Source organism: Hyla sarda, chromosome 4 (assembly GCF_029499605.1).
Source record: "Hyla sarda isolate aHylSar1 chromosome 4, aHylSar1.hap1, whole genome shotgun sequence".
Taxonomy (NCBI): Eukaryota; Metazoa; Chordata; class Amphibia; order Anura; family Hylidae; genus Hyla; species Hyla sarda.
In genome coordinates this window covers 192,401,677-192,427,185 of record NC_079192.1, presented here as the reverse complement: position 1 = coordinate 192,427,185, position 25,509 = coordinate 192,401,677, and the positions used below count along the sequence as shown (strand labels likewise).

The window sequence follows — 25,509 nt, the reverse complement described above, 5'->3', positions numbered from 1 at the left end:
CGGGAGACCACCCAACGTCGGGGGCCACGCTCTAGGCAGTAGAGGCATGACCGCCGATTTGGACCAATTAATGAACAGTCCCGAAAAAAATCCGAAACGATCCATCAGGTCGATCGCATAGGGGATCATTGTAGTGGGGTCAGACACAAAGAGAACCATGTCATCGGCATAAAGGCCTATGCGGTCCTCCCTACCTCCCACAGACATGCCCCGGAAACCAGGATCCTGACGTATACGCAAAGCAAGGGGCTCCACCGCCACCGCAAACAGAAGCGGGGACAGGGGGCACCCCTGACGCGTACCACGACCTAGGTGAAATATGGGAGAACACACACCATTCACCAGGACCTGGGCCCGCGGACACCTGTAGAGGAGGGAGACCCAGGACCTAAAATTGTGACCAAAGCCAAACCTACAAAGCACTTCTAAGAGGTATCCCCACTCAATCGAGTCAAAGGCCTTAGCTGCATCAAGTGACGCCACGGCCCAGTCCCCTCCCATAACACCACCCACCTGGACGGCAGTTTGGACACGACGGATATTATCCGAAGTGGATTTGCCTGGCATAAAACCGGATTGATCATGATGCACAAGCGACAATACAACCCGATTCAGTCTATTGGCCAGGGCTTTAGTTAGTAGTTTATAATCAAGGTTCAATAAGGAGATAGGCCTGTAGGAACCGCACTCCGTAGGGTCTTTATCAGGCTTTAGGAGGACAACAATCGTCGCCTCATATAAGGAATCAGGCAGGACCCCATCAGTAAAGGCTCTGTCATACATAGCTAGCAGAGGAGGCAGGAGTACGTCACTGTACTTCAAGTAAACCTCCAAAGGGAGGCCGTCAGGGCCCGGAGACTTACCCCTGGCCATGTCTGCCAAAGCTTCTTGCAGCTCCAATAAAGTGAGAGGAGCATCTAAAAAGTCCCTATCTTCAGCCGATAATTTAGGAAAATCAATGGCGTCCAGGTAGGCAGCCAACTCAGCAACACCATACTGCACCTGCGAAGTATATAAAGTAGAATAAAACGTAGAGAAACATTGTAACAGCTCATCATTACCCAACATGACGGACCCATCCGAGGCCCGGAGTTTAAGAATAGGAGCAACAGAGGAGTTTTGTCTGACTATATGAGCCAGTAACTTACTAGATTGGTTCCCGTGCTCAAAATAAAACTGTTTGGTGAAGAATAATTTCCTATTGGCCTTTTCGTGGAGGTGCAACATATATTGTCGCCCCTCCCGTAGCCACAAGATCTCATTAGCCTCCGACGGGTCCGCCACATAACGAGCCTCCAATTGTGCACAACTCTGAGCCAATTCCTCCTCCCTCCTAACTGTAGATCTCTTGATGAATGAAATAGTAGAGCGTAAGCACCCCCTCAGATAGGCTTTCAACGTTTCCCACACCAGTGCCGGGGACCCCTCGGGGGTATTAGCCTCAAGAAATACCTGAAGTTGATCAGGGATTCTATCATTAGGGCCAATCTGATCCAACCAAAAGGGGTGGATCTTCCATCTACGCGGTGTGCCAGAACCGACCATGGAGACATCAAGCAATAGGGGAGAATGGTCAGATATAGCACGCGGCTCGTAGGAGATCGCGGTGACCTGAGACATAAGTAGCGAGTTACCACACGCCAGGTCGATTCTGGACAGCGCATGACGTCCCAATGTGTGACATGAGTACTGTCTAGTATGTGGGAACCTTTCACGGTATATGTCCACCCACCCCACCTCCCCCAGAAATGAGGAAAGGGAATCCCCGCCAGTAGCCAGGACAGTACCTCTAGCGCTATGACGGTCCAGTGTGGGGTCTAACACCATATTAAAATCGCCCATACAGAGGACCCGTGCTGAGGGATATGCAGCAGCAAAAGTGACAGCCTTATGCAATATTTCCATAGAGGCAGGGGGAGGATTATAGATGAAAAGAAACACATACGGGACATTGTTCAAGTAAGCATGCACAAAGATGTAACGACCCTGAGGATCCCTACGGACCGCGACTGGATCCCATCTCACCAATCTACTAACCAATATTGAAACCCCTCTAGAATAGGACGAATGGAAGGAATGATAAGACCATTGGACCCAAGGCCTAGACAAAAGGTGGGCTCTATCAGGCGTTAAATGGGTCTCCTGAAGAGTAACTATATGAGGGCGGTGTCTTCTAATATGTGCAAATATCAGGGCACGCTTGCGCGGTGTACGCACACCCCTAACGTTCCATGACATCACTCTAAGACTCGCCATAGTAGAGCATTGCACGGGCATACACATACAACAGCCACACACCAGACAAGATAAGACAAGGACGCACGGGTCTGCTGACACATGACAGATAAGCAATCAATGGCCGAACACATTCACCAGATAGCATCTGAGGTAGAGTATATATACAAAGCAACATCCCCCTAACAATTATATAACCAGTTAACCAAAGAGAACATAGAACAATGTATACTTGAAGCCAATCAGGCATCAGAAGAGCAACAGCTCCATCTAGTGGGGAGAACCTGCTTACATATGCAAAAATAGAGAAATTGACCTATACAATATATGCATAGATAGTAACCCAGAGGTAGGGACAGAAGAGAATGTAAGTCGAGGGCAGACCAGGAGGGAGCCCCTAGAGAAAGGAAAAAGTCCAAGCATCAGAGATGAAGATAAGAGAGACGAGGGAGAGATTTAGAATGAAGAATGGCTAAGGGAGGAAGGGCAAGGGCAGCTGGGAAGGCATAAAAAAAAAAGGGGGGAAAGGAGAAGAGGAGCCAGAGGCCATTGGGAGAAAGCAGACGAATAAAAGATAAAGTAGCATCAAATCCCGCTCGGGGGAGGGCACAAGAATATATACAAGTCAAATTGCACATATGCGGGGGGAGAGGGGGGGAAGGAAGGAAAGGAAGAGAAAAGGAAGGGAAAGGCGGACATGGATTGGGAAAGGGGTAGGAGAGCCCAATAAAAGGAAGGGAGGTGTGGGAAAAAGGGAGGGAGGAGGGGGGGAAAGGGGGGAAGGGAGGAGGGGGGGGGGGGAAGGGAGGAGGGGGGGGGGGGGGAGGGAGGAGGTGGGGGGGAAGGAAGAAGGGGGGGACGGTGTAGGTGAGAGCAAATATGCCAGGGTACATCCCGACCAGCAGCTATCAGAGGGGACGTGTACATTGCGTAGGGTGGAGAGTCCAGGGAGATAAGACACAGAAAAATAAAAACAAAAACATTTCGGCACCGACATCCTGATATCATCCACAGTATGGGTTATAAAGGTAGTCCAGGACAAAATTCATTGCATGCCCCTGAGCGGACATGCCAGAGTGTCAGGGAGCTGGAACCTAGCAAAGGCGCAGCAGAGCGTCCGACATGGTGCCCAGAGCATAGTCCACGGTACAATCAGGCGGTCAGATAGTAACATAGGTCTGCCACAAAGACCAGTCCCATGGATCAGGAGGGGGGGGGGTGGAATATATCATCAGGGCCTGGGGGAAAAGGTGGAAGTCCAGGGGACCAGTTGGGAAGGGGGCATCCAGGTATAGGAAAGGGGCACAGTACCTGTTCCGTGGCCTAGAGGTCCTGAGCTGCAGCCATTCATGAAGAGGGAGAAGAAATAGAAGAAAAGGGCCCTCAGAGCCATCCCAGTCCGAGTGCAAGATAGCAGGTCACAAGTCCATAACGGGAGGTCCCGGATCAGCGCCGCCCGCGCAGCCAGTCGTCCGCCTCGACCGGGGAGGAGAAAAAGATGGCTCGATCTCCGTCCACCACCCGGAGGCGTGCAGGGTAAGCCATAGAATAGGGCACACCACGCTCCCTCAGCCGAGCCTTCACCGATGTGAAGGAGGCCCTCTTGCGCTGCAGGTCAGATGAGAAATCAGGGAAAATGGATACCTTAGCATTGTGCACCTTGATCTCAGGGAGTCGTCTAGCAGAACAGAGAATCATGTCTCTGTCGTTACAGTTGAGAAAGCGCGCCAACAGCGGGCGCGGGGGTGCCCCAGGAACCGGCGGCCTAGCAGGAACTCTATGTGCCCTCTCCACAGCATAGGCCGCTGAAAACTGAGCGTCCGGGAAGAGTTCCTTAATCCAGGTTTCAACAAAGGCCCCGGGGTTCTGGCCCTCCGCCCGCTCAGGTAGGCCAATCACCCTGATGTTATTCCGGCGCAGCCGGTTCTCTAAATCATCATTTTTCTGCCGGGCGCCCTCCAATTGCTCCTGCACCTCCCGGAGGGAGGAGGGCAAGGGCTGCACAGAATCCTCCAGTGTTGAGATACGGGACTCCGTCTCCGTGACCCGCTCACGGAGAGTCTGCATGTCCTGACGCAGGAGGCCTACGTCCACCCGTACCTCCTCCAATTTGCCGGTAAGAGATGTCCTACAGTTCTGTATGGCCATGAGAAGGGTGTCACTAACCTCCCGCAGAGTCGGGTCAGGAGAGTCTGGGAGATCAGGCGGCAGGCCCTTCACCCCTACTGCTGCAGAGCGCGCTCCGGCCTGTCCAGCGCCATCTTGTTTTTCAGCACGGGCATAATCTCTGAGCTTCTCGACCGCCGTGCGGTCTTTTTGTTTAGCTTGATCCGGTTGAGGAGGCATATTACGGGTCCTCAGTCGGGTTCGTGGGGTCAAAGTCTCCAGGATTCAGTCCAGGATAATGAAATTGCAGGTCCTGAGCGGGAGCACTTACTCCATGCGACCGCTCATCTCAACCGCCAAGCCACGCCCCCCCTGAAAGGGCACCCTTGACTTAGGATTGCCGAGCAGAAGAAACAGGTCCCTGCACAGAGAATGGGTGTGCCCAAAACAGGGGGAATCCAGAAGTTCAGAATCCGAATAAGGATATACCCCAGGAGAAGAGGGGGGGGGATGGGGGGGAAATCTCACCCTGTCTTGGAGAAAAAAAACTTACCTACCGAAGTCTTCAGCCAGCCATTAAACACCTGCATCATGTCGGGCTGAAACAGCGAGACGAGCAGGGAAGGTAGGGGGACCTGGACCCAAGGTACAACCCCAGGTGCTGGCCGGTGGCAAGAAGGGGTTGACAGTGCATAACTTGATGCATGTGACCCTTCGTAGCATATGGGGGAACAGTGAGCACTATGCTCCTGGACCCCCACCTAAAAACGAGAAATAAAAAGGAGAAAAAAACTAAAAACACTTCCCTGAACTAAAAAATAAAAAAGTAAAAGACCAGGTCTGGAGAACTCCAGACCTGTGTCTACCTCCTACGGACATTAAGCTAAAACTGATTAGCTCAGAGTCTGTAGGCAGGGTATGTCCTTCCAGGAGGGGCCGACTTTCTTTTGTTGCCTAGTGTCAGCCTCCTAGTGGCAGCATATGCTCATGAGTAGATTGATTTAAAAAACGAAATCTATGGCTAATACAGTTAAGCAAAAGGCTGGGGAAGTCATAAACTCATTGGGCCTCATTTACTAAAGTCCAACCGACTCTCTTTCTCGGCTATAGCGCCCAAATTTTAGCGACTATTTATGCGACCAAATTTTACGCTGCACAACCGACACTTTAGAAATGGGCGTGTTTTACCAACAAAAAACAAAATATACTCGGAGTACTTCCAAATCACTCGAGAAAAAGTGTGAGTTTGCCTCACACAATAACCGACAGCCAAGAGGCCGAGTGAAATTTAAAAAAAATTAGTGATTTCTCAAGGAGGGACTGTTTGCGATTGTGTTTTTTTGTGAAAGTAACATTTTATAACCTGAAAACATTTTGTACAGTTCAACACTTTTATGAATAAAATATTGAATGCTTTTGTGATAGTTAATGTTTATATTTTTTTCTTTTTAACACATTTGCAATATTAGGTTTAAATCAATGTAACACCCAAGCTGATCAACAAGAATAATTGTTGTAATGTTTGAAAAATTATAACACATGAATACTTTTAATTCATGAAAACATTTTTAAACTAACAAGTCTAAACCATTTTGACTCACACAACTAATTTCTTTAACTCTGAGTTTGTATGACACAATTGACTAGTGCGACACAAAAAAACGTGCAGACTCCAGAAACTTGAAATTGATAATATAAATTAAAAAGTACATAAGTTTAATCATGACAAAAAGGACTACTCGTGTGGTCAAATACATAAATGGCCGAGATTTATTCCTAATGGTAACATCTCAAAAAATAATCATACAACAAATAATGATATTGGAGCTTCTGAACTATCCACACCAGTGCCTGGTGTGAATAGTTCTACCAGACCCAAAAATAGAACATAGAAAATTGCTCGCCCTATGTATTCACGACACACTGACCATGGACGCACTATCACGAATTCCACCTTTGGTAAATACACGAATACACAGAGATTACATACTTCGAGAGGCAATATACTGAATATAGATAAATCCAAAGTACCTTCACAATTACCTTCACAGCTGACCCCTCTCTAGGGAATAATCTGGTACAATCTTTTAGACCTCACAATCCTCTAGAAGAACCTGCAACTGATATGGTTTGTCCACTGCTACCACCACTTACCTTCGTGAATAAATTAATGACGACACATAATCAAGCCGCTTCATCTGTTTCTATTTCGCCGGTGTCTCAGTCATCCATCTATATAGTATAGATACTAGTAATACAGATAAATCAGATTTTTCTTTAGACACTTCATTTCTCACAATACATGATATTGAAACAATATGTGCATATGCTTACACTCAGTCGGCACTTTTCAATAATAGAAAGAATGAAAAATACTGGTTCTATGGTGCCCAGTAATGAGGAGAATGTACCTTTAGTGACAAATTCGGCAGAAAATGGGATTAGACATGTGGAAGTTAAACCATCATCCTCCCTTTACCCTATTCCCGATAGGGGGTTGCCATTTGGATACATTCTATACAGTATTTGTAAAGGAGTCTAATAGACTTAGTTAAAAATCCATTTATTTTAAGAAAACAGATAATTTAACACATCTAAAGAGAAATGCAATTAAAACCTTACAAAAGAATACCTCTATTGTAGTCCACCCCGCTGACAAGGTGGGTGGAGTTGTCTTACTTGATCGCACTGCATACATAACTGAAGTGATGCACATTTTGTCAGATACTAATTACTATGTGGCCCTACCCCTCAGTGGAATATTTTGAATTTGATTGCACTTTAATCAAAAAAGCACTGGATATGTCTTTATTAGATAAGAGGGAGCACACGTTTCTATCTATTAAAAATTATAATTTACCCAATTTTTATTACTTACTCAAGTTACATAAAAACGTAATAAACCCCCCTGGTCATCCTATTATTTTGTGTGTTAGGTCCATGACTGCCAATCTTTCCCACTTTATTGACCTATTTTTACAACCTTATGTTTTCCAATTACCATCATACCTGAGAGATTCTGCCCAAATTATACAGGAAATTAGAGATATTAGTTTACCCTCATGTTTTTCTTTTTTGACGTGTGCTCCCTCTACTCCGATATTGACACCACTTTAGGAGTTGCTACAATTCGTGATTGTTTGTACGAAGACTGTAGCCTTGGCAAGGAGCAATCTGATTTTTTTATTTATTTTAGAACACAATATTTTTTTTTTAATGAAGTATTATATAGACAGACCAAGGGCTGCGTCATGGGGACTTGTTTCGCCCCAATTATGCAAATTTATTCATGGGGCAATTCGAGTCTCAATACATGGCGCAGTCCCCATTTTTTAACAGTTTACTTTTTTTCGCATATTTATAGAGGATTTGTTTTTTATATAGTGTGGCACTGAGGCTCAGGCAGAACAATTTGTAGAGGAATTAAATCACAACTAATTTGCTATGCACTATTTGAGTAGTTCTATACAATTTTGGATCTGGAAATTTTTAAAACAATTCCAAGCAGGTCGACTTTAATAGCTTCTTAAATTTTAATAGAGCACATTACCCCAGTTGGCTAAAGGGGGTATCCTATGGACAGTACCTGCGCATCCACAAGAATTGCACTTCAGATTGTGATTTGCGCAGGAAGCTGTCCTTAGGGACAGATTTGTAGAAAAAGGTTATCCGAAATCTATCTTGACAGACAGTTACAAATGAGTAAAAAGTAAAAAACAATCATCTAGTAATCACAAAAAAATATATGTGAAAAATACAGGAGAAACCAATAGATTCATATTTAACCCACAGGTACGCCTTGTGTCCTTAAGTACATCCTGGTACTTAAGGACACAAGGCGTACCTGTACGCCCGTGGGAATTTTGGTCCCCGCCGCACCCATGCAAACCCCTGGGGAGGTCCTGAGATCAATTCAGATCGGTGATTTGCGGCCGGGTCAATCGGGTCCCCAGTGACCCGCAAGAAAAGGATAATAGGTGCTGTCCGACACTGCACCTATCACTCTTTAGCAGCAGCAGTGAGGTGTCACTGGTGCCACCTCACGATCATCCTGATTCATCGTCCGTTACCTGCTGACAAATCAGGATGCCTGCTGTGGGGGTGTCCCTAACGGCACCTGCTCCGCCCCTACTCCGGAGGGCGAGAGCGGGTGCTGAAGGTATGTTCTTGAAGTGGGGGCCCCCCAATCCCCGACGGTGGCAGGATCGGGACCCCTGGAGCGGAGACAGCAGTGGCAGGCAGGATCCAGCGTGTGCAGCAGTGTGCCTCCAGCAATTGCATAACTAAAACCCCCAGCATGCACAAACTACCAAAGGGCATGCTGGGAGTTGCAGTAGTGTGCCTCCAGCTGTTGTGCTGTAAGTGCATGCTGAGAGTTGTAGTTTTGCAACAGCTGAAGGCACACTGGTTGCGAAACACTGAGTTAAGTAACAAACTCTCAGCGTTTTGCAACCAGTGTGCCTCCAGCTGTTGCATAACTACAACCCCCAGCATGCATGGGCAGCCAAAGGGTATGCTGGGAGTGTTAGTAGTATGCCTCTTGCTGTTGCATAACTACAAATCCCAGCATGCCCTTTGGCTGTCCGTGCATGCTGGGGGTTGTAGCTTTTGCCACAGCTGAAGGCACACTGGTTGCAAAACACAGAGTTTGTTACCTAACTCAGTGTTTCGCAACCAGTGTGCCTCCAGCTGTTGCAAACTATAACTCCCAGCATGCACTGACAGACCGTACATGCTGGGACTTGTAGTTTTCCAACAGCTGGAGGCACACTGGTTGCGAAAACACTGAGTTAAGTAACAAACTCTCAGTGTTTAGCAACCAGTGTGCCTCCTGCTGTTGCATATCTACAACCCCCAGCATGCACGGACAGCCAAAGAGAATGCTGGGAGATGTAGTCTTGCAACAGCTGGAGGTTTGCCCCCCCATGTGAATGTACAGGGTACATTTACACGGGTGGGTTTTTACAGTGAGTTTCTCCCTGCAAGTGTGAGATGCAGCAATTTTTCCGCTGCAGCTCAAACTTGCTGTAAACCCCCGCCTACTACAAAACACTCCACTACACCTACACAAAATAATTTGTAAAACACTACATATACATTTACCCCTACACAGTTACCCCCCCCCCCCCCCCCAATAAAAATGAAAATTGTCTGGTACGGCAGACAACAACTCCAAGTATTGCTGGACAGCCACTGACTGTCCAGGCATGCTGGGAGTTTTGCAACAGCTGGAGGCACCCTGTTTGGGAAACACTGCCGTATGGGTAATTTTGGTATCAGAAGCAAGTGTAATTCTTGCATCCGGGTGCAATCTTGTGATTGCAATTTGCAATATGTGGGTTGCTCCGTACAGACGGTGCGATCCCGTATTAATAAACACAGATGGAACATCAAACATAGTTTCATTAGCCATAGTGTCTCAGTAATCCATCATCTATGGATTCCTTAAAGGGGTACTCCGCCCCTAGACATCTTATCACCTATCCAAAGGATAGGGGATACATTGTCTGATTGCGGGGGTCCCGCCGCTGGGGACCCCCGTGATCTCGGCTGCGGTACCCCGCTGTCATCACCGCACAGAGCAAACTCTCTCTGTGCATAATGACGGGCAATACAGGTGTCGGAGCATTGTGACATCACGGCTCCGCCCCCTCATGATGTCACTGCCCGCCCCCTTAATACCATGCCCCCCCATAGACTTGTATTGAGGGGGCGGGTCATGACATCACAAGGGGCGGAGCCGTGATGTCACGATGCTCCGGCCCCTGTATTGCCCGTCATTACGCACAGAGCGAGTTTGCTCTGTGCAGTAATGATAGCGGGGTGCCGCAGCTGAGATCGCAGGGTTCCCCAGCGGCAGGACCCCTGCGATCAGACATCTTATCCCCTATCCTTTAGATAGGGGATAAGATGTCTAGGGGCAGAGTACCCCTTTAAATTTTACTATTTTGGAATCCATTCCTGTGGATGTGCGGAACCGATACCAACGTCTAATTAACCGTGAATCCTTTTGGATTCATAAGTTGTTGACGTTGGTTTGCACGGTTTAAATGAAACCATTGAAAATGTTCGCTGATGTACTATTGTTGTTATTACTATTCTCTGTGTTTTTAATTTTTTTATTTTAGGAATGTTATTCTCTAGAATGTATAATGTGAACAAGGAGTAGCGTTTTTGATGCGTTGTTATGTTGTTTGTAATTGGATTAGTGATCCATTAATTTGGTGCAATATATTTTATCTTCATTTGGCGATATGTGTATGCGCAATGTATTTATATAGATTTTCTATTAATGTTATAAAGTGTTTACTGGGAATTTAATTGCTTACTTATGCTGTAAGGGTTAATACCCTCTGGTATATATACTAGAGGGTTTGCCCTATTTGTCATGCCTGAAGAAGCTGCGCATGCGCAGTGAAACATGTTGCATCATGGTCCAAATAAAGTCTTTCAAGTACTGTGACTCCTGCTCCATTCATCCTGATCAGCGCTAAGGTTATTCCTGTACCACTTTGAAGCTCCTTCTAGATCGTATCCACCTACCAGGAAGGCTGCAGGCGGGACATCGTGCCAATACAAACGTTATCCATTGTTGTGTATGCAGGTACACAACTTGTAGCCGTAAGAGGCTGCTCATCCCTCCCCCACTCCTTGTTTATCATTATACCAGTGATACTCCACTATGGAGCGCCTTTGCTTTTATCTATAGATCTTCTGTTTGAAAGATAATAGAACAAAAGAGAAAAAAACTGTGTGCACCTCGTGCAGGTAAACCCAGGTTGCAGATGGAAAACAATTGGGAATGAGAGAACAGGGCCAACAAGTTGGACCCTTCCCTTAATGAGTTATGCTGAGAACATAACATCTGTGTGAGCACATCTTTGAGAAGTGCTGCCTCCTGGTTCTTCCAAATTCACAAAGGCGAAACTTCATTGAAGGAAATCGGTCATCGACCTTGGAAAAATTAGGACATCGATAGGAGTGCAAACTTTGTTCCTCCGGTTACATTACACGTTCCCCAGTTCACAGTCTTGCAGGATACAGCATCAGTCTCTGATGCTGTATCCTGCAAGACTGTGAACTGGGGAACGTGTAATGTAACCAGAGGAACGAAGTTTGCACCCCGATCGATGTCCTAATTTTTCCAAGGTCGATGACTGATTTCCTTCTGTTTGAAAGGTAGGGATTTTGAAAGATAGAGAACTGTTTTTTTTTTTTTTTTTTATGAGATGCAAGTAACAACACAGTTTTGTAAATATTCAAAAGAATGCAAAGCCAAGTATGCTGACTCCTAGAATCCTATATAGCAGACTCAACCAAGGATAGGGCTGCAGAAATAGGTGACATTGCAGTTTTACATTAGAACCTTTCTCAAGCCTTAGCCTGGTTCTAATGTGGAACCGAAACCATGTCTTCTGTTGCTGGAGGCTTGATTTTTTGACGAATAAACACTGTTCATTGATGAAAGATTCACAGAATGCTGCACTTTTATTGTTAAGTCTTGTTCATTTTGTAGGTATATACAACATACTTCTTAGTTTTGTCTGTTTTGTGTTTGACTCAATTGTATATATCTATTTATAACCTTATAATAACTAACTTTAATTCATAGTGATGACAAGTGCCTATTGTTTATTAGATTGCTATTGTTCAATTCAGCGAAGAACCAAGAACAGAATTTCACTTGAATCAACACACTGAGCGGAATTCTGTTTTAAAAGCCATTCGGAACATGCAATATTTTGGAGGGAATACCAATACAGGTAGTTACTCTGGGGGCAATGTAGGGCACTTTCTGTTACTGAAAATCATTTGGTCATATTTATCAATGCTCATTGATGCCAATTTCTTGTTTCATCAACCTTACCTTTTCTACCACTTATGACATTTTAAGGGCTTTTATGTTGTAGCTTTTGGTAACTTAGTAATTTGTAAAAGCTACTGTATATTAAAGGGATATTCCAGGAAAAAACTTTTTTTTTTATATCAACTGGCTCCAGAAAGTTAAGCAGATTTGTAAATTACTTCTATTAAAAAAATCTTAATCCTTTCAATAATTATCAGCTGCTGAAATTGAGTTGTTGTTTTCTGTCTGGCAACAGTGCTCTCTGCTGACATCTCTGCTTGTCTCGGGAACTGCACAGAGTAGAAAAGGTTTGCTATGGGGATTTTCTTCTAAACTGGGCGGTTCCCGAGACACGTGTCATTAGAGAGCACTTAGACAGAAAAAACAACTCAACTTCAGCAGCTCATAAGTACTGAAAGGATTAAGATTTTTTAATAAAAGTAATTTACAAATCTAAGGCAAAGAACAAAGCAACTCGGCACTGCTGTGGCTGTACTACAGACTGTGAGGTGGGGAAGGGACCACAGGTAAACTGCAAAATGAACTCGGGTGGTGCTCAGACTGAGAAAACAGTTCAACGAAACTTGATAGAAGAATAAATGAATAGTTGGAAACTCACCACGCTGGTTCTTGTGAGATCCTTCTTTTATTGCGGCATACTCACAACAGACAGGGGAGAGACAGACTGTTGGGGGTACAACAAATCGGCAACGGAACCGTTTCACACTATGAATGTGCTTCTTCGGGCCTCTGATGCAGAATGAGACACGAGAGCCTTAAGTACAGGTAACTATACAACTGCACCTATCAACAGCGGCTACGTGCGTAATGATGCAATGGGTAGGTGGCAACCAAGCTCGGTACTGACCAACCCATAACACGGTGTTGTAAAAAACATTAAAGTGCAAAAATTAAAAACAAGGGGCCATATCGACCTTATCATTAAGGCCCAAAGGACCGCAAGCATCCGTTTTCAATATCCAATAGGTTTCTCTCTGTAAGAGAAACCTATCTAAGGAAATCCCTGGTTTCGGCTCCACCTGCTCAATACCTGCAAAGGTTAATACGTCAGGGTTTGCTTCGTGCGATTCAACTACATGGTTAATAAGACGGGGTGCTCCCTTTCGGGTCCGTAGTGAATACATGTGTTCCCTTATTTGGTTGAAAAGCTGTCTAATAGTTTTTCCAATATAGAAAAAACCGCACGGGCAAAAAATGACGTACACCAGGAACTTAGATCTACATGTAATTAAAGAATTTACTGTGTGTGTATAAGCACGTAGACGCATGCTTTTTTGCCGGGTATTGAACTTGCAAAAATTGCAACTGTTACAGGTGTAATTTCGTTTGGGGGCTACACTACTCAACCAAGTTTCTTCTTTTTTCTTCTTTTTATCATTTTAGTTACTCTTAAGCATATCACCTAAAGTTTTGTTCTTTTTATATGTTATCAGTGGCTTTCTTGTTGCAACCTTTTTGAGGTCCTCATCATTTTCTAATATGAACCAGTTACGTCAAACTGCCTGATTAATGATGTTATTGATAGGAGAATTTTTGAAAGCAAAGACAAAACGTTTCTCATTTTCAGTGCTCTGGGTTGTTGATTTTTTCTTTTTGCTCACTAGGAGATTATCTCTCACACTGTTGTCGGCACTTTGTCCGGCCGATAGTATGAGATCCTCTGGGTACTGTCTCTCTCACAAACGAATAGACAGTTCATCCGCCTGAGTTCTATAGGTTTCTTCTGACATATTGTTTCTTTTCAGGTGGATGAACTGTCCATAAGGGATACCTCTTTTAACTGCCTCAGGGTGCGAGCTGTCGTAATGTAAAAGGGTATTCCTAGCCACTGATTTTCGATACCCTTCACTGATGATACGATCACTACTAGCAATAAGTTTAATGTCTAGGAACTCGATCGAGTCGCCTCCAAATTGGAAGGTAAATGACATATTGGCGGTGTTGGAGTTGTTTAGATAAGTGACAAAGTTAGAAAACTGAGATTCCGAACCCGACCACACCACCAATATGTCATCCACAAAACGAGAATAAAATGTTATGTACTTTAAATAAGGATTTTTAACTGTGTACACCAGATGTTTTTCCAATATGGCCAAAAATAAATTAGCATACGTGCAGGACACCGGTGTCCCCATGGGGGTCCCGGTGTCCTGCCTGTACCACTGCTCGCCGTATTTAAATGTACTGTTAGTAAGGATGAATTTTAAAGCCTCGCTAACGAAATCAATAAATGAGGGGGATTTGTCGGAACTGATAAGATATTCTCGGACAGCCTCCACACCCACATCGTGGGGGATACGGGTGTAGAGGCTGAGCACGTCAGTAGAACATAGACTCCAGCCCGACTCCCAACTTAGCTGATCAATCATTTGCAAAAGATGTTGGGTATCTTTAATATAGGCAGGTATAGAGGTAAGTAAGGGACGAAGGAGCCAATCTGTATAGTGAGACAAGTGCTCACTGACTGAGCACTTGTCTCACTATACAGATTGGCTCCTTCGTCCCATACTTACCTCTATACCTGCCTATATTAAAGATACCCAACATCTTTTGCAAATGATTGATCAGCTAAGTTGGGAGCAGTGGTACAGGCAGGACACCGGGACCCCGATGGGGACACCGGTGTCCTGCACGTATGCTAATTTATTTTTGGCCATATTGGAAAAGCATCTGGTGTACACAGTTAAAAATCCTTATTTAAAGTACATAACATTTTATTCTCGTTTTGTGGATGACATATTGGTGGTGTGGTGGGGTTTGGAATCTCAGTTTTCTGACTTTGTCACTTACCTAAACAACTCTAACACCGCCAATATGTCATTTACCTTCCAATTTGGAGGCCACTCGATCGAGTTCCTAGACATTAAACTTATTGCTAGTAGTGATCGTATCATCAGTGAAGGGTATCGAAAGTCAGTGGCTAGGAATACCCTTTTACATTACGACAGCTCGCACCCTTATGGACAATTCATCCGCCTGAAGAGAAACAATATGTCAGAAGAGACCAATAGAACTCAGGCGGATGAACTGTCTATTCGTTTGTGGGAGAGACAGTACCCAGAGGATCTCATACTATCGGCCGGACAACGTGCCGACAACAGTGTGAGAGATAATCTCCTAGTGAGCAAAAAGAAAAAATCAAGAACCCAGAGCACTGAAAATGAGAAACGTTTTGTCTTTGCTTTCAAGAATTCTCCTTTCAATAACATCATTAATCAGGCAGTTCGATGTAACTGGTTCATATTAGAAAATGATGAGGACCTCAAAAAGGTTGCAACAAGAAAGCCACTGATAACATATAAAAGGAACTAAACTTTAGGTGATATGCTTAAGAGTAACCAAAATGTTAAAAAGAAGAAAAAAGAAGAAACTTGGTTGAGTAGTGTAGCCCCCAAAGGAAATTACCCCTGTAACAGTTGCAATTTTTGCAAGTTCAATACCCGGCAAAAAAGCATGCGTCTTGGTGCTTATACACACACAGTAAATTCTTTAATTACATGTAGATCTAAGTTCCTGGTGTATGTCATTTTTTGCCCGTGCGGTTTTTTCTATATTGGAAAAATTATTAGACAGCTTTTCAACCGAATAAGGGAACACATGTATTCACTACGAACCCGAAAGGGAGCACCCGTCTTATTAACCATGTAGTTGAATCGCATGGAGCAAACCCTGACGTATTAACCTTTGCAAGTATTGAGAAGGTGGAGCCGAAACCAGGGATTTCCTTAGATATCAGAGAGAGATCTATTGGATATTGAAAACGGATGCTTGTGGTCCTTTTGGCCTTAATGATAAGGTCGATATGGCCCCTTGTTTTTAATTTTTGCACTTTAATGTTTTTTACTACACCGTGTTATGGGTTGGTCAGTACCGAGCTTGGTTGCCACCAGTTTTATTTACAAATCTGTTTAACTTTCTGGAGCCAGTTGATATATAAAAAAAGTTTTTTTCCTGGATAACCCCTTTAAGAAAAGTTATATTAGGGCTAGGTAAAAGTATGGCTTATGGAAACCAAATATTGGTTTGATTGCTTGCACTATTTTTAAAATGTTTTTAAATTAAACTTTTTATTAACTTTATTTGCAAAGATTCAGAATTAAAACCCCTCTACCACATTAAAATAATGAAACTACTGGGGAACACTTTTTTGAAACATTGTCACTAATAACTAACACCACGCATGTCATAGTGAAAAATGTTGAAGGGTAAATTAGACGTAAAATGAGTATCGAAATGTTACAGATACCTTAAAAACATTTAAAAATAACATTCATCTATGTGCTGTTAAGGTCGAGGCATTGGACACGTTCTAAAGGAGATGTTTCAGGTGTCTAAAGGAATGAGACCTTCATCTCCTCATTTAATGTTGCTGGTGACTGATGGACGATCACAGGACAATGTCATGCAGCCTTCCAGAGTGGCCCATGCTTTAGGTAATGTCATTGTATTGTTTACTATCTCGATTTCCAAGTCTCCCAGGTACAACAGTGTTTTGTAGTGCACTTGTTTGAAATATCTGCTTCTAGGAACTTTCATTGGTCAGCTATAATCTGTGATAAAACCTGAAGATAAGGTCTCTTTTACACAGGTGGATTTTGGTAGTATTTTGCTTGAGTATCTGCAATAACTAGCAGTGGCTCCTAAAGAGAGAGAAAAAAATAAAAAAATAAATGTTTCTCTTTACCCACTTCTGGCTTCAGCTTACAAATACTGAATACCACCATTTGAAAGAGAATACCATAATTTGAAAGTGACCAATGTGCTCAATTTTCCTGATGCACCACCACAGATTACATGTAAACATTTAAATCAATGGGATTTTAAACAAATGCTTGAAATCCTTATCTGTTAACCTCTTAATAGTTTAAAGGGGTACTCCCGTGGAAAGCCTGAAAAAGAAGGAAAGCCATCCTATATATAGAGAACACAATAACACATAAAGTTATCAGCAGACTATAAGGCTGATTACACTGTTGGGGTAATAACTCTATTTTGAAATATGAATTATTAACACAGATGAACGGGAAGGGGCAGCTAAGCAGAGGGTGATTCAGGGAGTACCTGTGGCGACGAGCTTGAATCCTCTGTGGAAACAGTGGGAAAACAGGCAGGTCCAACACTTCTATGGTGAGCAGGTTAAGTGCTGTGCAAAAACACGTGGGTCTTGAAGGGTTATGTAGAGTGTGCAAGGCACCATCCTTTCTAACTTGCATCTAAAACAGATGCGCACACGTGTAAGTCATATCTCTGGCCTTAATAACAATCAGCTAGGGGTGAAGCGATTCCACTTGGCCAGTGTAAACCGGTAGAGATTTTGAAGAAATTGGATGTGTTTGCCCTCCATAAAAGGTTCACCCTTTGCCCTTGCTCTACACAGTATGTCCTCATTTACAGAGAAAAAAATGTATCCTGCAAAGCACATCCTTGGGTCTCTCAGGGTCTGGATTGCAGTGGGATTATAGTCCTGTGGGCAAAGTCTGGTTTCAAATAACTGTCTTCAGGCAGATGCCAGATCATATTAAAAAACCCTTGCAGCCTAGGTAGGAGCTCAGAAGCATAGAAGCATACACCACCTTGAAAAACGTCACTTAGGCGGATATTGTTCTGACAGCTATTTTTTACTTGGTCATACAATAGATAATACAGAGTGGCAATCTGCTGAAAGGGGTGAGTCAAGCAGGACTCATGGCTAACCATGATCCCTTGCCACAGCCTGCACATCTTCCTCAAAATGCTGCACCTAAAGGGGTATTTCACCAGAAAACATCTATTCCCCTATCCAAAGGATAGGGGATAAGATGTCTGATCACGGGGGTCCCGCTGCTGGGGCCCCCTGTGGTCTCTGGCCCAGCAGCGGAGGAGCTTCCGTGTTTCGGACATCACGCCATGCCCCCTCCATTCATGTCTGTGGGAGGGGGGGTGACGGCTAGTACGTAGCCATCACGCCTCCTCCCATAGATATGAATGAAGAGGGCATGGCGGCTGTTGTGGCCAGTCATCCGGCATGGAGCGGAGTTCACTCTGTGCACCAGATGACTGGGGTGCAGCAGCGGAGATAAGGGATAAGATGTTTTCTGATGGAGTACCCCTTTAATTAGTTAGTTGGGAAATATTTGGAGACTGGATCTCATGTTTATAGGTATTTTTAAGTTGGCATATATACTGTTTCATATCTGCCTTGGTACACGGAGAAGCAAGCTGCTAGCGCAGTTCTTCTGTAAACTCATATGCCTCCACCATGAAAGAGGATTCATGGCAAAGTTAGGAGTTAACAGGCAAAGAAGATGGAAACTACAAGGGTGGAGGAGCTAAAGGACAGAATTACACTCTGTTAACATAGCCTTGGATGGTTAATTTAGAATTCCCTAACTGGGTGAATAAAATGGGCTTTCTAAACTGGGCAACTGCTTTAATAACTATGAAATAATAAAGGATAATGGTGCATTTTCTTATCCATTATTTCAGCTTTACTATTAGAATATTTCGCGTAACATGTTCTCTTTAGTGTACTTGCTATGGAAATACATTCATGTGACATCTTACCAGATGAGCTATGTGAAATGAGAGACATATTACAGAATATTTGGATTACATTTCTGTCAATCTTATGGAAGAATAAAAAGTATGTAACACGATTGTAACACAAATTAATCCATTTTCTATCTACCTAAAAGGCAATCATTACAATATTAAGCCATTTGAGGATGACATCAATCCATATCTCACATTTGAAAGTGTGAAATGTTCTAAAATATTTTTCTTTTCGTACACAAATAGGTGCATTAAGTGCACTTCTGCATTTGATCACATAATTATACCCTCTTTATCTGTAAATTATACTTCATCATCCAATTTTTATACTTTTAACATTTCTTCCTAATATTTAGTGCTATTACATGTTTTTATGTCTTAAAATTCCACAACAGACTTCTGATTTTTAGTTTGTCTAGTTAGATCGGTAAAGATAAAGGGGTTCTCGGGTTAATAAAACCAATTTTCAAATATACTATTAGGGAATTTGTTTTTCAGGATTCTTGTTTTTTTGCCATTGCAAAGAGCAGCTACATTACGGTGTTTCATTTTTCCAAAGATGTGGTTTTCATATGACTTTGCTAATGTCCGAGTCTCAGTGATGTAAAAGATACATATGCCAAATTTCAAGAAGATTGGATAATATTTAGGGGTTGCACACATTGATCACTTTTATCTCAAACTAGTGAAATTTCTAATATTGAAGTGCTTTGTACTAAAGGGCTTCTCATGTATTTCTTTCAACCAAACCAATGGGAACTAAAAGAGGAATTTGGTTGCTAGAAAAGGTGCCTAGTGATGAGTATTTAGGAGCTCGGCTCCCTTTACAGGAACAAGTACTTTTAGTTTTTATTTACCTTCACAAGGAAATTATTTACCTTTGCTGAAATCAATAAGACAGTTATACTGGAAGACTGATCTCCATCATTATCATCACCTAATGACGAAGAGGCAGAGTTTCCGCCTCCTGCAATGAAAAAATTATGTTCAAGTCCTAGGTTAAAATCTCTTGATCAGACACTCATGTCTACTTGGGATCGAGATCAGCCATGTGAACGCTCTTAAGGTGGTCAATGATACAGCAGAAAGAGGAATTGCTCTGATAAAAAAAAAGTTTGACAAATCGGTCAGAGACGAACAACAAAAACAATTCTTGTGGAGCATCACAGAAATGTCGTCACCAAGTGAACAAAAGAAGGGATTGCATCCTTCAAAGTTGATTAATATAACACATGTTTTGCCTATCATACTACTTATTAATCTCAGTGTCTACTTTTTATATTATTTTAGGTTTGTTATTTCTAGTTTTCCCAATAAAAACAATTAACTACAAATACTTTTACAAAACTGATCAAAGTGTGCAACCTCTAAATATTATTGAAATTATATCTTTTACATAACTGAGACTCGGAGCTGTAACGGGACACGGCAGGTGGTGGATCCTCTGGGCCTGTGTAGATGATGACGTGAGCCGTGCCAGGGAGCGAAGGCTAAGGTGCTGCTGGTTTTCACCAGAGCCCGCAAAACAGGATCGTCTTGCTGCGGCAGGTGGCACCCAGGTCGCTACCTCTGCCACGACTTGTCCACACAGGTAGCTGGGAGGCGGCGTGACACAGAAGGAGACTGGCAGAACGTGGCAAGATGGCAGTAGGTCAGGGCAGGTAACACAGGTGCAGGGTAGGTAAGGTAGCAAGGAAAAGGTACACGGTAACAGGAACACAGGACTTTCACTATGGCATAAGGTAACCAAAGATCCGGCAGGGAACCAAGGGAGGAGCTGATATTTAAGGACAGGGGACAGGTGATTATAACGGGGTGCTGCATGAAAGATCACGGGGGTCCCCAGCGGCGGGACCCCCGCGATCAGGCCTCTTATCCCCTATCCTTTGGATAGGGGATAAGATGTCTTAGCACCGGAGTACCCCTTTAAGCCTATTGGCCAGACCAAAAACTGGAAGTTTTCAGGGTTCCTTTAAAATTGATATTCAAAAGAAAAAACAAACATAGTATAACTGTCTTATTGATCACTTGTATAGAAGTTTTTATAAAATATATGAATCTTAAGTGAAAAAACATGTCATAAAACATACCTAAAAAGGTGGAATTCGTGCATCAAAGAACAGAGCGACATTACAGAAAACATACACTATAGCAATTACAAATAAGTGACTATGGGCACATAAAGTATAGACACAGATTATGTCAACCAGATAGGGAACGTCTATATATACTGGGACAAGTAGCAGCACAAATGGCACTAAAATATGCAAATATATAATCAAACAAATAATGGTGTACAGAAAATGCTACTGACACCTTAAAGTGCCATGTACAAATGTATGGAAACCATACAAGAATGCGTCAAAGTGGCACCAGCCCCAACCCTGCACTCATTCTTTATCCTCCCCTATGGTTTATTTAGCCTATTAGTTGCTCTTTTTGCATTCTAGTATGACATAAATCAGTGTCTATACTTTATGTAGCCTTAGTCTCTTATTTGTACTTGGTATAGTGTAGGTTTTCAGTTATTTGATTCATGAATTCATCTAGTGTCAAACTAATCGAATTTATTGATAGAAAAAGAAACATAGTATTAGCAAATATAACCCAGGAAAAACCTGGACAGTAGGTTACAATTTATAATATATAAAAATATAATATAACAATATAATATAACAAAGAACAAACAACAATTGAGACCAACAGGTCTACACACCAGCCACAGAATTAGTAATAAAATATTAGAAAGCATAAATCAGTACAATGAGCATTGTTCAGGACAGGCTATGAGATCAGAGTCATCAGAAGCTGAATAAGAGCCAAAAACAGGAACAGGTAGGGGAATCCTTTTACAATTCCAGGTAGGTATCAGCAGAAGGTATCAGTAGAAAGTCAGGCATCAGCAACAGGAACAGTCACTAGAAAGTAGGAACAGATGCAATGTCTCAATTATCATCCAGGAATGAAGGTAGACCATGATAAATATACAGTCCCTTCAATGGGGTGGAGGTCCAGGTTTCCTAGCAGGACTAACGGTCTTCCAGGTTTGTAGAGGTCAGGGTTCTATAGGTGGTAAGGGTGGATCCAATGACCAGGCAATCTTCTCGGTTAGCAAAATATCTTGTGCTTCCGCCAGAGTACGAACTATATACGGCTTACTATGGATTTGGAATGCCGAAGAAAATGGAAAGCCCCATCTGTACTTAATACCTTCCCGTTGCAAGGCCAAAGTGATGGTCCAGAATGTCCAGCAATGTTCCTAGGTGGATGGAGCTAAATCTGAAATTAGCATGTCGCAGGCCGCAGCCAGAAGTTGATCCCTTACCTCCGCATAGTGGTGTTTAAGAATAACTTCACAGGGGACTTCAGGATTGCGGATATACGATCCATTCTGAGCAATACAGGGTCAATACTTGGCCAGGTGTTCTTCATGTCTTCCAATTTGTGTTCTGTATAGTCCAGCCTAATGGCATGGGCCTCTAGGTTCTTACGATCAAGATCAAGCTCAGCAATCTCATCTAGTTTAATTTCAATGTCCGTGACCCGCTGTCCCAGGGCCTGAATCTGAGGTGAGAAATCAGCAACTGCTTTAGCAAGCTCATTTCTGAAGAGTTGTTGTATGGAGCTAAACATCGCTGCAGGCAAGAGAGAAGCTGAAACAGCAGGCTCCTCCTCGTCAGAACCTGCCTAAGGAGTCACCGCTGGAGCAGCCATGTTTCAGGGATAGATTGTGATAACGGCTGCAAATCCGGTTGTTTCTTCACCCTGTGAGAGCGGGACATCTTCAGAGACCCTCTCCGGTAGGTTTCACTTGCTAAATGCCCACTGCTCCAAGCATTCTCACTCGTAAGCTGCATGAATGCGCTCCCATTAATTCTTCATTTATATGTATATTTTATTATATGCTTTTTCAAAGATTTGTATATTTGATATAAACTTCTGTACAAGTGACTCAGTTTGCTTTTTCTTATAAGTGTGTGTTATCTTTGGAGTTCATCATACTGTGCCGATTACATTACAAGAGCTACTGTCACGTTGCTGATCATTTTTTTTTTCCCTGTCATTTTGACTGCAGGTTTTGGTTAATTATTTTCAAACATAGCTAGTAAAATGGAAAATTTGAAAAATAAATCACCAGAAATTATTTAAAAAATATGTTTAACATAAAAACTTGATTATAACGATTGGTTATGTTATTATGACATGTTTCCTTTAAGAACCTTTTTCCTTTTAATAGGAATTCGATTGATTGCTGTTGGGGTAGGAGCAGCAGATATGGATGAGCTGCGAGCTATCATGATGAACCGTAACTTGCAGGACATCTTTTTTGTCAGTTCCTTTGATGACTTCCCAACAATTGTTCAGGAGTTGATAGAGACAATATGCTTTGAAAGTGAAGAGCCAGTAAAGATGCAGCCTGTAGAGGTAAAATTCTAGTCTTAGAGAATGTCCTTATTAGATACTGCTGAGAAATAATGACCTTTATACACATCTGGTTTCACGATTGATCATAACCCTTAACAGGTTGGGATTGTGAGTAATTGGTTGACTCCAATAGTTGTAATAAATTTGCATTATTCATTACGTATTTACAAAGAACACATATACATTTAACACACAGAGCATATGCACACAGATACACAAACATACATACTATTATAGTGCTGTACTTTTAGGTAACAGGTGTGGTTCTGCAGCTCAGTTCCATTGAAACGAAAGGAGCAAAGTTGTAATACCACACACAACATGGGGACAGATGTGGAGCTGTTTTTCTGTAAAACCACTGTAAGGACATTATAGCAGTGTGAACTGTGAATCAGCAGAATTATCTGCAACACTGCAACCAGTGTAAAAAACATCATTTTAAAAATGCACCCCTTCCCAATTAAGTTTTCCCCAATATACAGTGGTCCCTCAACATACAATGGTAATTCGTTCCAAGCGACCCATCGTTTGTCGAATCCATCGTATGTTGAGGAATCCGTGCAATGTAAAGTATAGGAAGTTGCACTCACCTGTCCCCGCCGCTTTGGACCGCGTCCTCACCGCTCCCGATGCTGTCCCAGGGGCTCCCGATGCTGTCCCGCTGCTCCGGCGTCTTCTTCGGGATCCTCCGGCTTCTTCCGCATCTTCTGCAGGGTCCGGGCCTCGCTTACTGGTGACGTTATTATGCTGCTGCGCTGGCACGGCGTGCGCACTGACTTAATAACGACGCCGGAAAGCGAGGCCCGGACCCCGGAGAAGATACAGAAGACGCCGGAGGATCGCGAGGTGGACCTGGAGCAGCGGGGATATGTAAGTGAACCTGTCCGAGATGCTTAAACTGCTATCCGACAGCAACTTAAGCATTTTGCGCTGTCGGATAGCAGTTAATGTGATGGCCCCGACATATAAAAGCATTGTATGTCGATGCTGACATCAACATGCGATGGCCTCTGAGAGGCCATCGTATGTCGATTTTATCATATGTCGGGGCCATCGCATGTCGGGGGGTTACTGTATATTGAAACATTTTTTTTAAATAAAACATTATAAAAATACTAATACTTTCATATTTGGTATCCCCACATCCTTAATGATGTGAACTATAAAACTGATGTCACTATTTGTCCTGCAAGATGAATTCTGTTATAAAAATAATATAGAAAAACACCACTATAATTGCTGTATTTTGTTAATCCGCCTAAGAAAAAGTAAAATGCAGTCAAAATGTCATATGTACCCAGAACTACAAGTTTTCATTTAAATAATATGCCCCCACACAGCTCTGCTCTGCCAAGAGAAAAAAGAGCAAAGACGCTCTTGTAATAACACCCTCATTGGGAACGATTTGAGCTTAAAGGTCTTTTTTTTTTCTGATTGGAGTCATTTACTTTCCCTTTTCTTCTCCATCTGGCCCTGACCGCCAGGGGCGTACCTAGAGCATTTGGCACCCGGGGCGGACCCTTTGTTTGGCACCCCCCCCACACACACGCACCCCCCCTTAATTACACCCCCTCCCTCCCCTCCCCCCAGGAGCGGACTGACAACACTCGGGGCCCCCGGACCAAAAAAAAAAGCAAGGGCCCCTGCAGCTCGTCAATCTTCTGCCACACTCCTATTCCACCCAAATCCCACACACAATAAACTAAAATTTATATATGTAAGAAACACTTTAACGTAGGTAAATTTCTATGACCAATAATACTGGTATACAAGAGAGTAAATATATACCACCACACAATAACTGGATAATACCGTAAGTGATTATATACAGGACTATATGGTGGTAGATAACAGCTGTACACAGGATGTGTATACCATATAAAGGATTGCAGTTATATTTTGGGACTCACAATTACGTCTTTTCTGATCAGCGGTGTCCTCTTTCCTTTTCTTCTCCGTCCGGATAAGACCGCCATGTGGATCTCTTAACATCTGCAAGAAAAACATGTCAGACTCTGCATATACTCAGTGCCCTCCCCTCCTCTACACAATCTTCCCATCTATAGGCCCACAAACTGTAGTAATGCCCTCCTTGGTGTCCTGCACAGTAAAAGGGCAGGTAGGTAGGTAGCCAGGTAACCCCCTCTTTCCCATAGGTATATGCAGAGTTACACCCCCCCTCTTTCCCATAGGTATATGCAGAGTTACACCCCCCCCTCTTTCCCATAGGTATATGCAGAGCTACAACCCCCCCCCCCCCCCCTCTTTCCCATAGGTATATCTAGGGCTGGGCGGTATACCGGTTCATACCGAATACCACATTTTTTGGGCTGCACAATATGGAT

General features: G+C 43.2%; 1 protein-coding gene across 1 annotated transcript in view; it reads left to right on the top strand.

The window, feature by feature from the left end:
- Positions 1-25,509, top strand: part of LOC130367428 (collagen alpha-1(VII) chain-like) — a 522,098-nt gene that overhangs the window by 118,413 nt on the left and 378,176 nt on the right. Inside the window, exons 23-25 of the mRNA XM_056569846.1 lie at positions 11,981-12,104; positions 16,498-16,641; positions 22,977-23,164. Of these exons, the coding sequence (XP_056425821.1) occupies positions 11,981-12,104; positions 16,498-16,641; positions 22,977-23,164 (456 nt within the window). The remainder of the gene's footprint in view (positions 1-11,980; positions 12,105-16,497; positions 16,642-22,976; positions 23,165-25,509) is intronic.